The sequence below is a fragment of the Labrus bergylta genome, chromosome 4, assembly GCF_963930695.1.
Source record: "Labrus bergylta chromosome 4, fLabBer1.1, whole genome shotgun sequence".
NCBI classification, from domain to species: domain Eukaryota; kingdom Metazoa; phylum Chordata; class Actinopteri; order Labriformes; family Labridae; genus Labrus; species Labrus bergylta.
This window is the reverse complement of record NC_089198.1, coordinates 30,558,717-30,575,622: the sequence shown is the minus strand read 5'-3', so window position 1 is coordinate 30,575,622 and position 16,906 is coordinate 30,558,717. Positions and strand designations below refer to the sequence as shown.

General features: G+C 42.6%; 1 protein-coding gene across 1 annotated transcript in view; it reads right to left on the bottom strand.

Annotated features, from left to right (window-relative positions):
- The window catches only part of pappa2 (pappalysin 2), a 94,360-nt gene extending 80,147 nt beyond the window's left edge, over positions 1 to 14,213 (bottom strand). Inside the window, exons 1-4 of the mRNA XM_020630092.3 lie at positions 12,121 to 14,213; positions 5,420 to 5,652; positions 3,738 to 3,965; positions 2,963 to 3,561 (exon numbers count right to left, since the gene is read on the bottom strand). Coding sequence (XP_020485748.2) covers positions 2,963 to 3,561; positions 3,738 to 3,965; positions 5,420 to 5,652; positions 12,121 to 13,093 — 2,033 coding nt within the window. The 5' untranslated portion in view covers positions 13,094 to 14,213. The remainder of the gene's footprint in view (positions 1 to 2,962; positions 3,562 to 3,737; positions 3,966 to 5,419; positions 5,653 to 12,120) is intronic.
- Positions 14,214 to 16,906: the final 2,693 nt, after the last annotated feature.

Here is a 16,906-nt window from a genome sequence, read left to right as displayed (position 1 = left end):
ACCTATTAGTGGTATGTTCTATTTGATTTCGGGTGTCGGAAATTCTTAGTTACCGGCCTGAAACATCTCCCGGAACGTCTCCCTGAAGTCGGCATTCGGACTCTGAAACTTGGGGAACCTTCAGTAACACGAGTTAAAATCCAATATATTTATCATTGACAAGGGCCTCATACAACCCTTCTTCAAAAATATGGAACTATCTATGGGCTTAAAGTGGACACCAGAGGTACTGTAGTTTTTTTTGCACTCCTGCATTGGCTTAATTTTTCAACAGTGGAGGTAGCATGTTGTAATAATAAAGATAAATGTAGTGCCAGTGGCTTAGTGAAATCAATGAGTTAGAGCTGTTGTGTCATGAGAAATCATGACTGGTCATTTAAACATTTATTCAGTTTGGTTACTGGTATATGAGCCATCTTTAGCCACGTAAACTGCATGTGCCATCCAAACCAAAGCATGGCATGCCGGGGGAGGGGGGGGGGGGGGGGATTCTGAGGAAGCAGCAAATTACAACACCAGGGCCTTGCAAGTTCACATGCTGAGTTACACCCTCAAGATTTACTAACCAAAAGCTGCAGCAAATCTGGAAATGTGTCTCATCCTTAATAGACTTTGAGTGTCCCCCACCACCCCATCACTCCGTCTCCACCTGTCTTTCCCCTTCATGCTCCCTTTTCTTTACGGTAATGCCAGAGTCTGCAGTGTACCTGGCCATCGTTTTAGAGTTTGCTCCCAAAAACAACTTTGTGTCATGACAGCGGCTGGCAAAAAAAACAACAAAAAAAAAACAACTCTGGCCTTGTGCTGGCCAGCAGCAGCTGCACGCATATAGTGTCCCACAATCTGTATACCTGGCCAAGCGCTCAGAGAGACGCAGGAGTGGGAGATATAAGAAACCCTGATCCAAAACATAAAAATGGTTCAGTGCTCATCGAATGCCAGAGAAATGTCATCCTCACATTAATTCTCTCCCTGCCTGAGAAAGTTGCAAGTTGGGACACACACACACACACACACACACACACACAAGCATTTTAGAGTACTCACACACGTAAGCGTTGTCAACGAGCCTGGGTCAGGACTGTACCAGGAGACCCACAGTACTCCGCTGGGCCCAGTTTTACGACACCCTGTCCTCTTGTGTATTGGCTGTTCATGTTGTTCTTCTCCGAAGGTCATGAGCTTATAGACAGGACTTCTGGCTAGATTCACTGCAGGAGTTACCTCACAGCATAGAAGAACACACATATTTGAATTTTGCGTTCAGAATCTGAACAGCAGAAGCCATATTTATGTCTCTCATGCACACAAAAAAGGTCTGCACAAAACCAGATCACATCCAGAGCAATGATTTCTAAAAGCATTCTCAGATCAGCTTAACATATTACACTGATCTCTCCAATTCTTTTTCATATTTCAAACTAAAACTGATTATGACTGAAAGCTAAGTGGAGGGGGGTTGTGTTTTCATTTGTTCTTTTGAATGTTCCAAGCTATAACCATGAAATTAAATCAAGATTGAATCAACCAGAATTGTATGTAATTGACACTGAAGGACCAGAACGCTTTCTCTGCAAAACAGCAGAGCAGATTGCTGTCTGCTGTCCAACGTTTTTCATTAGTGTCCATCTCCTCTCTGCAGGGTAGCGAGCCCCGGCTGAGAAGGGAGAACATCGGACCATGACTACAACCAAACCAATTTATTTCCTGTCTGTCTCACACTGTCAAGACTGAACAACATAAAATCATATTTATTTATGACACCGTCTCAAAAGTGCATATTGCCAAGAAACAAGACCACACACAAACGAGCCATCTTTCTTTCGTTTTTTTACTTTTACTCAACTTTAACTTTCGTCCCCCATGGAGAGTCAAACCACCGTGTTGTTTTCCAGGAGCAGCCTGTTTCACATTCGCACAGCTGCACAAGTTCTAACCTGGGAGCTGCACGCAGTGCAACCATAGTGCCATACTCTTTTTCTCTGACACAGTTGGGAGGTTAAGTGCCTTGCTCAAGGGCACCTTGTGTTTTGTAATCTTTGTACTTCTTCACCCAGCTTTGGTCTGGCCACTACACTTGTGCAAAGTGCAGCCGTGCACACAACTTTTGAATCATAATGTGGGCAAACGGTAATCTTTGGTGTTGAAAAATGAAGTGTCCACTTGAGGCTGACTCAAAAAAAAGCCCCAGAAGTCCCAATAACAACAGTGTGAAAAATGACAATTTTTACAGCAGAAATAAACAGTCAGGTACAAAAATGGTAAATGGACTTGAGCTTATAAAGCGCTTCTCTAGTCTTTTGACTACTCAAAGCACATTTAACACAGCAGGTCACACCCACACATTCACACACCAATGGTAGAGGCTGCAATGCCAAGAGTCCATCAGTATGAACTAATCCCATTTATACACATTCACATGAACAACTTGGGGTTCACTGTCTTACCCAAGGACACATGTGGCAGAGTCAACCAACTCTGCCACTGAGCCACAGCCGCCCACTTAAAAAAACAATCTTGTAGTTCATGTCATTAATGGCACACACCATGCAGGGGGTGCCTTTTTTTATAACCGTTTTGATTTTAAGAAGGATATGAGTTTTGCATTATTAGGAGAGTGACCGATCAGACTGCACAGACAGAAAGCTAAGGGCCGCCTCAGCTCCAGCTGTTTACATGTTACTTAATATGTTCAGTATGCTGATGCGTGTGTATTTCAGCATATGTGTGTGAAGCATGTCTCAATACGAGAGTGCAAAATCGAATTTCCTGTAGCAAGGTTAGTAAAGTATATCTTCTTATTATTCTTCTACCTCATACAACCCTAATTCAGTAATACCAAACTATCTCTTTAAGCACATTTGAAAAAAGAACATACATGTCAGGAAAAAGTTGGAAATCACAGATCAGTAAAGTATTTTGTGTGAAATTAGAAACTAAACAGTTAAGTCGTGAGTCTCACCTGTCAGGGGATTCAGGATCGAAGCAGGTCTTGAGGACGTCGGTGACCTCTGGGTCACAGCAGTCTCCATCGTCATAGTCGTAGTGTATACTGTTGCACTCCATGTTACAAACTCCATCCTGTCTCTTCCAGTTGTAGCAAGGTCCCAGTCTAAGACAGTCCCCTCCATCATGGCCCGTCCTCGGGTGGTCGCACTCAGGGTCACAGTGACGGTTCCCAATCTTTCCAATTCGACAGTTGCTGAGGATAAACCGCTGTCGGAGGCTTGAGTTCTTCACGGTGTGGACACTCAGATCCAGGCTGATGTTGTAAGGGCGAAAGGCCTCAGTTAGAATCCGGTGCTGAAGTTGGATCTGGCCTTGGGACACGGTTGGGTTTCCACCATTGTTATTGGAAAGGTCGACGATCCGGTAGCGTATTCGCTTGTGTGCACGGAGCTGCCAGTTGTTGTTGTAGCCGAAGATGATGTCAGTGTTGTCGCAGGGTGTCAGGCCGCAGGGTGAGGGCAGGAACGGGGAGACAAGTTCTTGTTCAGGCACTGGAGTGGTGATGATGGTTGGATGGAGGCCAACTTTGTATGGCGTCCATAGTTCTTCCACCTCAAAGGTAGAACAAAATCCCAGAATAACTAATTTCACTTGGGAACTATTGCCAAACCAAATTAGAAGTATAGTGACTCAACAAGAAATGTTTTATAATCCGCCTAATTGTATGACCGCTAAACATTTTATTTCTACAAAAAATTAATTCTTAGGAATCAAATATAGTCCCTTACATTGCTGAAGTCAGCCCACATTGCCAGGAGCGGTTCACTCTTGTCGATTTGAAGTGGCCGATTCAGCAGGTCCTCATGAGAGCGAGCGTAGCCCCACAAGACCAAACCTCCTATGTGGCCCCTGAAGCTCTGTCCTTGATCTGATTGGTTACTGCCAAGAAAGAGGGTTCTGCACGTCTTCATGAAGGGACTGTAGAGATTTCCCGACTGGATGCTGCTTTCCCCTACCTTGTAAAGATAAAGGAGGGGTGGATAAAATGACAAAGAACAGTTGTCTGTGTTTTGATTACATTCAAAAAGTATTCAACGATTGTTGGTCCAATGTGAGGACTGGTATCAATTTACAGCTGCCATTGTTGTTGCAATTACATTTTCAAAGCTATCAACCAGGAACTCAACTCTGGTCCTCTAAAATCTCTGGTGGGCCCCCAAAATGACACCAATCGTTTGTCCCAGCTTTTGTCAAAAGAAAATGTAACTCATCTCTTTGCATGTTGAAATCATCTCTCACCATCTCTCCTGTTATAAATGATCCATCCATCCAAAACTTTGAATAAAACTTCAGATCTTTAGTCAAATATTTTAACCAAAAGCTGCTGCAAGTAAAAGAGAGACAACACTGACTAAATTGGTACCAGGTTTGGCAAAATTAAAAACGAAGTCTCTGTTATTTTAATGATAAGAATACTACAGAAAAGTACGCTCAACAAACCCTGCAAATCTTTTGTCATATTTTTAACCAAGAGCTGCAGGAAGCGAAAGAGAGGGAGCAGTGTCTAAGTTGCACAAATATGTTGGCAATGTTTTGGTACCAATCGTTTGCCAACGTATTTGTGCAATCAAGCAATGGGCCAGACTTGTGCCAGAAATTGCCTGCATTTTCGGTAACTTAAAACAAGAAAATAACTCAATATCAGGTGTGTAGGACTTCTAGGCACCTGATATTTTGTTGCTTGGATCTTTGTTGCTGTGGTTTGGAAACAAGTATCAATATCGTTTGAGTCATCAAAGGTTTAAAAAATGCTATTATGACAACTGTATTGTGGATTACCCATTGGTGCTTTCATTCAAACACCAGATCTGCAAGCCAAAAACTAAATGATTGCTTGTCAAAGGATTGACCAATGAAAGATTGGTTTAGCCTCTCTCTCTCTCTCTCTATCTCTCTCTCTCTCTCTCTCTCTCTCTCTCTATCTCTCTCTCTCTCTTTGTCTGTCCTACAACCTTTCCGGTAACTGGGATGGACAAAAATGTCTTAAAAACAAATGAGAAAGTATCATTTAAGCATAAAGCCCATTCTTAAATTGGAAAGAATAAGTCATAGTTTGAAAAAAACAATCTCACTCTAGGACCACTCATCAGTTTCCAATAAGCCTTTAGCCACACCACACAGTGTTCATCAGCTGGAGTCTGCCCAGTTGTCATGACGATGTCTCTGTTGACAGGTGAGCTCAGTAGCTGTCAACTAAAAGGTTGAGGCATTTGAGGTTGTTATTGACCTTGGCAAGAGAGGACGATCTGGGTTATAGACTCTGAAAATGGTGTAGGTATTGGACCTTGAGTCAGGATTGCTTTGTCAAAGTCCTTTCATTGTGTTTCAACATGTTGAAAGTTAAAAGGCAGACGATCAAACTCAACCAAACTGTGATCTGAAGCTCTACCATGCACCTGATACCACACACCTTAGCTCCATCAACATACAGGGTCATGCTGCGTCCGCTGTACACGGCCATCAGGTGAGTCCAGGAGTTGGCTCGGTACCGCTGGTGACTGTAGACAGTGGTGGATTTTGTGGCTCGGTCGGTACGAAGTGTAAAGTAGAACCTTGCATCTTTGGCGCCAGCGGGTTCCAAAGTGCGTATGCCTACCGACCAGCCCTTCTCACTCAGTGAATGGGAACAGTTGTCAAACACACCTACGGCAAAGCAGGAAAAGTTTCATATGTTATGCTGAAAGAATACTGGTGGAGGAGACAGAAATATTTCTTTGCAGAGACGAATGACAGCAATTTCACAAAAGGCCATTGGATGATGTATAAACTGGCACACAAACGAGTGATTGCAGTCCTCAGGCGCATGATAACACGGGAGGAGAGAGCTACAGATCTACATCTACAGTATATGGAGTAAGACAGAGAGAATAGACAGAGCCAGGACAGCAGGACAGAACAGAGAGGGGAAGGAGGATGGAGGTATTTCGCTCAGCCAAGGCAAGGCCCTGATGTTTCCATCTGCTGTTGCAACAGACACACACACAGATCCACATCTGCTCCCCAGATGTCTAACGCTGGGACATCGAAAGGTCAGGGAACCCCTTCACCCTCCTCAGCGCTATATCTGTGTGTGCATGCATGTGTGTGTACTTACAGGCATGTACGCGCAAGTGTTAAAGTGGGCAATTGTAGCAAAAATATCCCAGAGGAGGTGAGCCAGATTCATGTTGAAGCATTTAATTCAGTTAAAGAAAGCATGCCGCTGGAAGGCTAAAGCTCCGCCAAAAGAAAATTTACATGACACTGTGCCATGTACCGAAAACATGATTACAAACACATAAATATCAACCTATGCATATCCGCAGAAAAACATGAAATGCTGACGCTGCTTAATACCGCAATTAATCACAAACATAAATTTTGAGGAAAAAAGGCATCCTTTACATTCGGTGCAAATCTTTATCATGAGGTCATTTCCTTGCTGAATCTGTTGGATCGTTTTACAGTCTGCTGTAGGTATGTCATTTGATGGCACAGGTCGGGTTGGTGGGGCGTGTTTTTGAACAATTCCCAACATTTCATGCGATAACAGATGGTCATGATGCAAAACTACTGCCAAAGCTTGACAACATTTACAGTAGTGTGCAACAGGAAACATTGGGGGTTTATGGGAAATATGGACTTTATGTCGTGAGACCACACACAGTGGTCAGACTAGTGTACTGTGATTTTTGAATTGATTCTATAAGGTCCTGATGTTTTAAAGCTCCATTTTTTTAAGTCACTTGGGGTAGAGCTAGGCAAAACACCTTGAAATAATAGAGCCTTCTAAAGTTGTTCTGGAAAATAATCAGCTATTTTGACATTTAGCAGACAGGGGGAAACATTCACCTTCACTTGAAGTTATATTTCTGGCTGTGGAAGTTACATTTCTTTAATTTCTTTTACCTCTACTCCTCAGAAAGACATCTGACGGTTGAACCACTAGGTGCTCCACTATGATTACAGGCCTGTTGTAATCTACCTTAGTCTGTTTTTCTGTTCATGCTAGACGTGTAGCAATCAGAATCAGATCTCCTTTACCCGAAAAAAAAAAAAACTGCAGTGTTTGAAGACTCTGGATTAGCTGACTACATGATTAAACATCTTAACCCTAGTCAACACTAGAATTACTGGTTGGTTAATCTAATTTCATTTTAATTCCGGACTGCAAAGCCGGTAACTTTCCTGAACCTGTGTCGAGAGCTGGAGAGAAATGAAACCTCCCAACAGCCAATCAGAGAGATTCCACCGAGCCGATGGGTAGCAACGGAGCCGGACACACCGCAAAAACTAGGACGACGACCGCTCACCGACGGTCCAACTAGGACCGATGGCCAACGATCTCCTTGGTGTGTCAGGGCCTTTACACAGCTGTCAGCCACTAGCTTGAGTTGTAGCTCCGGTTAATGTTATCCAGTGTTGAGCTGTGTTCAATGAATTGTGTTCAATTTTGACTGTTTTTGAGAAAACAAGGCTGATAAGAGACATATCAGGTACAGAAATCTGAAAGATTGATCTGAAAGAATTCGTTAAAATGCTCTGCAGACTTAATTTAAACTATTTGGTGATAATTCTTTCACTTGGCGCTAAAAGGAGACCCCTTCAAAAACACTTATAGACATTTTATTCGTCGTAAGTTTTTAAAATGTAAATTGTGTAAGATTTTATAATGTTACATGTTAAAATAATAAATATAAGTAAAGATCTAAATAGTTTTTCACCTGCAACATTATTATCCTGAAGGAAATTAGATCTGCAGCAGCATCCTGCCTTGTTTTTGTTCTCTGTATTCTGTAACAGTGGCCAAAAGGAACCAGATCAAACTCAAGAAAAAAGACGGTGTTCAGGACAGTTAGATATTCTGCAGCTGAGCTTGCTGCACTGCGATCAGCACTTCGACCAGCTTTGCTTGACTGTTTTTACTAGACAACTGAACCATGCCACAATGTGCAATATGTACAGACACTTTCTATAAAGAAACAACAAAACAAAGATTATAATACATTGCACACCTGGAACAAGATGATCAGTCGCTGCTGGACCTTTTTACAAACAGCATCAGTGTCCGATGCATTCTTAATGGGCAGTCTTTATCTCAGGGTCCCTGATCCTTTTCTTTTGGACTTTTTTTTACTTACTTAACCCTTAATCAACACTTAATTAAGTAGATATTCCTATAGAAAAGTTAGGATATCAGAGTATGGTGATCTGCATATTTATAAAATAAATAAAAATATGTTTTTTAAGAGGCCCAAAGATAAAGATGAAAAGGGCCCGACCTATGTGGGATTTTTGTGGCCGATATCAATATTATGGAGACAAAATAATTTGATACCGACATTTCAGCCGATATCTTTCTTAGCTGTTTCTTAAACCTGTAGAGACAGATACATATAGCTATAGATACACATGTATTGTGTTGATCCCTCAAATGCAGCAATCAAACACTTGTGGAAAAGATATTTAATGAAGACAAGATGGTCTCTCAACTGGAAAGTAACTGTGCATGTACGTGCATCAACGCTCAACACTCTGCAGAGTGATAGTGCTTGTTGTAAATCCATATAGCGCCCTCTGCTGGTGACAGCCAGAGAAAGAGCTGCTAGTGTAGAACAATGAAACTCAAATGAAATGCTTCTTGATGGTGAATAAATCTGGTAATATCGGAGAAAATTGGGAATGAAATTAGTAAATACAGATCAGTCACTTGATATGCTAATATCGGACGATATTATCGGCTGGCCGATTAATCGGTCGGGCTCTATTTTCAACTTCTAAAGCTATTAAATCACTTTAGGTCAGCTGGGAGATCTCTTTCACTGTAGTCTCAAGCCCAATTCACACATACTCTGGGCGCGCCACGGTCCGTCAGCGCTGCGCACTACGTTGTACTTAGCTTCCACTCTAGTCAATCATTCTGTTCACACAGGGCGCGCTGCGATCCGTCTCCAGCGTGAGCCACCAACGGCACTGCGCTCTGCTCCGTTTCAAACACGCAGCAAGTCTATTTTCACCGGAGTACGCTGCAGGCACGCATCAAGCTGGACAGAATATGACAGACGGACAAGAAGTCCGGTCAATTTCAAAATAAAACACAACATATGGACTCCCGATCGTATTTTTCATCACTTTATCAACATAACGTCAAAACAGGCACAGAATGAACATTTCATCATCAGAAAGACAAAGCAACATGTTGTTTGCATGTTTTTCTCTTTATTCCCGCGGGATCTTGTAGTTCTCCTGTGATGTGTCATGGTTGCGCTCCGCTGCGCTGACGTCACAGAAATGGATCCAGTGTGAATGGGCGCGAGCCGTCCGACGGAGCAAAACCGTGGCGCTGACGGACCGCGGCATGCACGGAGTATGTGTGAATTGCGGGTCAGTCCTCATTTAACCTGTTTCCAAGAGGCCATTTTCACTTTGTACTATATCACTACAATCAGCCTTCTGTGGACTCAGAGTTCTGCAACTTACACGACAACACGGCAATAGAGGTTTGAAATGCACAAACAAATAGATTTATAAGATCATCGCTGACCATCAGAAGTCAAACCAAGGTCAATGTCATGTCTAGCAGAAACAATAGGAGTTTGTTTTTCACAGTTTTTTTTTGTCAGATTCCTTCAGGACACTACAGAGAAGGGCTCATGCCACAAATGCCGCCCTCACATAAGGAAGCAATGAGGGGAAAAAAGTTGAGTAATGGAGTCGGATCTTTGATCAGAGTAAATGTGAGTGGACGTAACAGTTTGTGGTCTCCCTCGCTATCTGGACAGCTGTGGTGCTGCACCAGAGCACTTTTATCCTCTTCAATTTGTTTGATGTACATGTTGTTCTGTCAAATGTGCAGCTCCTCACATGTCACATTCTGGATGCTGCCTCCTCAGAAACACAGGGACGATCATTTTCTTACAAACAGCGTTGTTAAATCAAGGATTCATGACATCAATGTGTCTGCTGTCGCTGGTCAGAATAAATGGAAAACAGTCAAGCTAACCGCGGGAAGAGAGAGCCTCGGTGAAGCACGATAGGAATTTAAATGATTTTATAACAACCTAGTTATAAGTGTGTGTGTCCATAAGGAGGATAAAACTATTTTGTTGTGACAGAAAACGACCTTCTAAAGATGACTCTCGAAGTTATAATGTCATTCTTTTTATATGTAATCACAATTATTGATCAGCTAGCTCTAAATGATAAATGGTATCCTTTACCCTATGGTATTGGTATTGTTATTTTATTCTCAAATGTTATTAATATATATTTAATATACATGTACATATGAGATACACTTACAGTTTACAATGCCTTTATCAGCATGTAGTTACTTATTTTGTTCACTAGAGGGCAGTCCCACATGACAGATAATGCCATATTTTCTCCATATATAATTTTTTTTCTTAATATTGTCTTTGATGGTGTCTTAGATCTCACAACTCTGTAAGTGATTACAGAGTACGAAATCCTTCAATCCACCCCCCTGTGAGATGTTAAAGGGTCAAGGGGAGAAGGGCGAGATTCAGGAACAGTAAACACATTTACATAAATAAAAACACACAGTCCAATACTAATTCTAGCTTTTGAAAAATACGTTTTCTTCTTCTTTCTTTTCTTTTTTTACTTTATGAATTATATCCCAATCCGTGTTTAGGTTCCAGCAGCCCTATAGTCTTCATCATTTCCATACAAGGAAATATTACTGTGCTCAAACATAGCATCATCACTACCAGGTCTCAACCTGTTCAGCCTCGTCATATTCAACATATTACAGCGGGATTATTATCTATGTATCTATTATCCATTTACAACGGCATTGTGTTTGTCAGTAATATTATCCCACTGTTGCATCATTGTTGTCAGTATTAATGTTTCTTTATGTCATCAAAGTTATTCATGTTGTCAACAAGAGAGGAAGCGCACCTAAAATGTGTCAAGGTCAAGAGGTCACACTGGGTCAGGGTGTAAGGTAGGGTGGGGGTTTAAGCCAGGTCAATGAGGACTGTTATTATTATTGTATTGTTTTTTATGTGGTTTTAAAACTGACATGCTCATGGTTGCAAATGTTTTCCATCATCAGGCTTCAACAGCACTCTCTGCCGTTCATGCATGACTTATGTGGAAAGAAAAAACACTCCAAAAAATGTCATTTTGTATATTTCACTGACATATACCAGCAAACTGAATTCAATCTACTTTCTCTCTGGTGGACAAGGAGGACAACGTTTCTAATGCAACTTGAACCAAAAGATGCATCAATATCAACATCTGCCACTAGGTAATATTGGTTGATGTGTCGCTTTGCGTGGAGGCAAACCGTTCTTGTGCTTGACTTAACAAGATGATGTCAGTGTCCTCATATGCAGCTCATGGTTGTCTTACTGAAAATTGTTTTTGTGATGACCGCTTCAAACTAGACTACATCCATCATAATTCCTCAAGACATGACTCGTGTCCATTTTTTTTTTTTATGTTCTGCTTTAAAACTTTTCATTTAATTTCTATTTTGGATCAAGTGATCGGTAAGCGGCATGTTGCCAATGTGTTTGTGCAGTCTAGACAGTGTGCAGAAGTTTGCCTGAGATTTTTAGGTAAGTACAAAATAGGAAATAACCAAATACTGGATGCCTTGAACTTTTATTTTTGTTGCCATGGTTTCAAAACAGGTATCAATATTGTTTGATTTTATGGTATCAAAGTTTAAAAATCTTGGATCCTGACTGTAACCCTGAAACATATGGTCCAAAAGGATTAGCCTATCAGTGTTCTGTCAATCATCGATTAATCGACTAGTTCACGACGAATAGGCTATCACTATCACAATATCGGATCACTGTGTGTGTGTCACATCTGCAGCAAACACCAGACAGAGTGAACCCCATGAACTCTGCTTGAACTCTGTCGTGTCAACCAGTCTCTTTTTTTTTTTTGGTTGAAAGGACAATTTACGCATCACAAGAGATTGCTGTTAGAGAAGGAAAACCCTACACTAAAGCTGTCACAAACTATTTACAACTACATACAACACAATTATGAAGAATTTTATGTAGGAGAAATCCAGCCGTAGCAGAGTGAAGAGAGAGTCAGCAGAGAGGTTGACGGACCAGAATCATCGTTATGATCACTCACCTGCTATGACCGCGGGGTTGCTCTGCCCTCCTTCAGGCTTCACCCACAGCTCCAGGCTGAACTTGGCCCTCGGCAGCTCCACTCCCGCAGCCGGCTTCACCTTCAGCTGCTCCCGGCGCCCGCTGAAGTACAGGGCTGTCATCCAAGAAGGCGGCACGCGAGGCACGGGGCTCCCCCACGGCGAGGAGCTGCCGACGGGCAAGCTCGCCGGCGGATCATCATCCTCCTCCACCTCCCCGGAGTAGTCCTCCGTGCCGTCCACTGGTGTCCCCGTGGAGGACTGCAGGTCTCCAGCTTCCTGTTGCAGCTTGAAGAGGACCTGGAGCCCCCGGGAATCTGTTGAGCTGTCCGGGAAAACTTTCTGCCAACTCGAATTGCCCTCCTCCTCATAAGGAAACGTCGAGTCGAGGCTGCGGGTGAACCTTGAGTCTGATCTGCGTGCGTTGCCTGTGGAGGAGTCGGTCTCTCCGGCGTCTTTACGCACAGAAACCCCCGGCTGTTGCGTGACATAACCTGGGTCTTTCCTGTCATTTTTAGAGCTTGTGTCAAATACCCGTCCGTGTACCTGATCGTATCTGTCCCCTGCTCCTGCCACTACATTCTCCCTGTTGCCCAAGCCTCCTTGCTCCTGTCCCGGCTGAGCGACCCGGTGCGCCGCGGTGTCAAACCTGCACCCTCGCCCACATTCCGCAGGCGCTCTATTTACAGTGTTCAGCACTCTACGGGTCGTGTGCGTCCTCGGACGGGCCGCTGGAGGGCGGTGTTGGGACGGGGAGTGTGAACGGGGTTGCCGCCGGGACCTCCAGACTCCGGAGACGGTGCAGGGTTCACCTGTTAGCCTGGAGAGCTCCCGGTCTGCCCGCCGTGCCATGGCGCGTTTGCTGCGGCTGAGTGCGTCGGAGCGAACCGAGCTGAGCAACCACGTGTTAGTGATGAGGACGAGGAAAACAGCCAGTAGTCTAATCAACATCATTTTCTCAGATTGTGGACGGTATTTGGCAACGTTTGTTTCAAAAACGATAAATGGGGTGATATATTCAGCTCTTAAACAGATCAGGATTCAAGGTGTACAAAAAGAGGTTTCCCACCAGACTTCGTTTTTAACATTTATAAGCACATATTTAACCACGTAGCCTAACAAATCCAGATGTTTAGGCTGCCGGTTTTGGTAAACAGATTAACCAAATAAACTTAAAACTAGGCTATCAGTGCATTCCAAATTGGATCAAACTAAAAAAACGAAATTCAAAGTGACCTAGGTTGACTAACGCTGAGGTTCTTGGTGTATATTTGGTAGTGATTTATTCAAATATAATACGTTTTAACGCTCAGAAAAAAATCTGATCTTGAGCTAAATTAAGATCCAAACTCCTGCATGTTTCGCGGACCTTCAGATGCGACGCTTTGCCTCCTACCTATTCATGCAGCGTGCACTGTCTGCAAAATATCTGCAGCTCCTGTAACTAAGTTTGCAAGTAGATAAAATGTCCAAGTTTCTGTCTTCGTTTTAGTAAGCCAGTGAATTAAAAAATATATATTTATAGAGGCTAGTAAACGTAATAAGGCTGATGGAAAAAAAAAGAAATGGCCAGAAAACAATTGTATAACTGCGCAAAATGTGGATTCAGTTTCCTTTGTTATTGTTTTTAAATGAAAGGTTTTATTTGCATTAGTGGATCAGGTAAGAATAGATCGTTTCACTCCACTCTGGCTTTGCACATAGCCTCTACTTTTGCTTTTACCTGACCATTGTTGCATCATTTAGTGCGTCCTGGTGCAAAAAAAAAAAAAAAATATGGCTGCAAGGTGAATCAGAGTAATAAAAGAAAAAAAGACAAAGTCACTCCAGAGGCAGTGCAAAGTACAAATATCTCTCCTACTTGTTGAGCAGAAGCTTTCCTATAAATTCACAAAGTGGACAAAAAACAGTAATCCCGTCTGCGCGTCAGCTCCACTAGGTTTTTGTTTGTGCGTCTGTGCGCGCTGCAGAGAGTGACTTGCTGCTCCTCTGCACCGGTCCATGCAGAAGTAGTAATATCCTCCTCCATTCACTCCTCCATCTCTCTCTCTCACCCCCCCTCTCTCTCTCATTCTCTCGAGTCCAAAGGGTTTTTTTTTTAATCAGGGAGCCCCTGCCCGCCCTGACATCACCGGTAGGGGAAGTGTGGTGGAGGTGGCGGAGGGAGGGGCGGGGGAATGGGGGGGGGGGGGGGTGCGTCCTTCCCTTGCCTCACACTTTTTTGTTTTTACATGGGAAATCCTCTTCTCTTCTTATTCGCCTTGCCCAGTGCTGGCTGCGCCTTGCATCCCTCTGATGCAGAGCGGGAGGCCAGAACAGGGGCTTGTAAAGTTTATTTATGTATAATTCCATCCACTCGTCCATCTCCAGTGGTGGTGGAAGGTGAATTCAGACTCAAGCAAGAGCAGAACTATAATAGTGAACAAATATTCTACTCAAGTAACATTCCTGCATGGAAAACGGCAAAGTGCATTAATTAATTAAGTCATCTACTTTTTTTTTTTGTATTTACTAAAACATTTTTTTGTACCCCGCATGTAATATTAATTATGCTGTACTTCAATATCATTTTAAAGTGCTAACTTGAGTCTGCACATTTAAATTAGAACTTGAACTTTTCACTCCATTTACAGCTTTAGTTACATGTTGCTTTGCAAATATCAGCTTGCATGCTCATGCACCATCATAGATTCTAGTATCCACTACATAGAACACAATGAGCTTAATTTTGACCAATAAAGGCTCTTAACTGCTACCTACACATGAATGCATCATGCATTGATATAATAAAAACAGTCAGATATAATACATAACGAGTAAGGAAATGTTCACCTTCCATACTTTTTGCATTTTTTATTTTTTATTAACTAATTCACATTTAAGTCATGGCCTTTTTTTTAAATCTTTTTTTCTTTACTTCAAATGAAGTATTTTTTTATGCAATGTAACTACTTGTATGTGCAGCTTCAAACTCTGGGATAATGGGAAAATAAAATTGTACTGTAAGCTATGGAAATAAAAAGATTGAAAGTGATATCTCCCCTGAAGCAGCTCCGTTACTGGATGATGCATTCATGTTGTAAGTAACATTTAATTGTTGCATCTGGTCAGAATGGAGCTACTTTAGTGTGCTTTATTTTCTGTTTTGTAGTAAATCTTTGAGCATGCATCATATTGATGATTGGTTCTATGTGTGATGTCTGCTTGTGCACAGTAACAAGCAGTGGTGTTAATGTGGTGGAGTTAAAATACAATATTGACATCAAACATGGAAGCAAAGTGGATTTAGTTTCGACCGCAGTGAATGGTGTGTCTTCCCACCTCTGTCAGAGAGGTCTTCTTATTATGATCCCTGCAGTCACCCTGGTGGTGGATGAATGATGGTGGAGGTGGAGGGCTGCTTGCTCCTGCCACACAAACACAAGTGTGTTTGATCTCTCCTTTGCTTCCTCTTCCTTCTTTCTTCCTCCCTCTCTTTAAAGTGAAGGAGGTGAGGTTTCTGTGACCCACCCCGTCCCTCTCCCCCTCTCTTCCACCGCTGTTTCTCTTTTGCTCTTCCTTTTCCCTCCCTCCCTCCCGCCCTCTCCTCCCCCCTTCTCTTGATCTGTACCTGTCTCACTCACTCATGCTCCGGCTCCCCTCATTGGTACAACACGGACAGGCACAACATCTGTCTCACACATGAACAGGGGGGAGTTTGGGGAGCTTTTTAATCATCCAAATATGCTACCTGCTTTGTGCCGAACTGTTGGACCGAGTCAGAGCTGAGAGAAATGTGAGTGAAAGTAAGAATGTAAGTGAGTATATTTGATTTAGAATAGCACCTTTCACAGAACAAGGTCACAAAGTTCTTCACAAAAAACTCACAAAAAAAAAAACAGTTGAATCAGACATTCAAAAGCCAGTTTTAAAAATGTTTCTGAAGCTTATTTTTGAAAGCACCAGAGGAAGCTGCTGAGCATCATTGCAGAGGAAGAGTGTTCCAAAGTGTCATAGCAACACATTCAAAGTCATCTTTCAGACGATCCGAGGGGACTCAGGACCCCTGATGGATCGACTGGTGATATACAGCTGGAACAGGTCAGTGATATACCCTGGATCCTGCAGGGCAATATAAACAAAAACAAGGATCCTTAAGTGAATTCTGAACTTGATTGGGAGCCAATAAGGAAAGCAAAATTTAAATAATGTGAGTTGACCGGCTGGAACCAGTCATCAGTGTGGCAGCGGTGTGATGGATCAATTGTTGACGGTTGAAGGAGGACTGACTGAGGCAGGTGAAAAGGGAATCAAAGTCGTCAAGCCAAGACGGTAAAAAAGAATGAATAAGCATCTCTAACTCAGCTTGTGACACAACAAGCTTTTTTAGCTTGGCAATATTTGAAACAGGAGCGTGTCTGGGATTTAAAATGCTGACCAAGAACAAATTGCCTGATCAACAATGAGTCCAAGAGTTTTTTAAATTAGCTTTCAAATAAGAAGATATTGAACAATACTTTCTCCACATACAGCATGTCAGCCCTGTGATGGTGTACCTGGCCTCTCGCCCACTGACAGCTGGGATCGGCTCCAGCTGCCCCGTGACCCAGAATGGGAAAAAGCGGTACAGATATGGATGGATGTATGTAAATATTTGATGTCATGAGGTGGATATTAGCATTGGACTCTTCAGCTGAGCTGTCAGAGTTTTTTTTTTTAAGTTAAATGAGACATTCAAAGATGCAGTAGTGTCCTTCTTTTCTATCACTGTGACTACAGGGAGACACT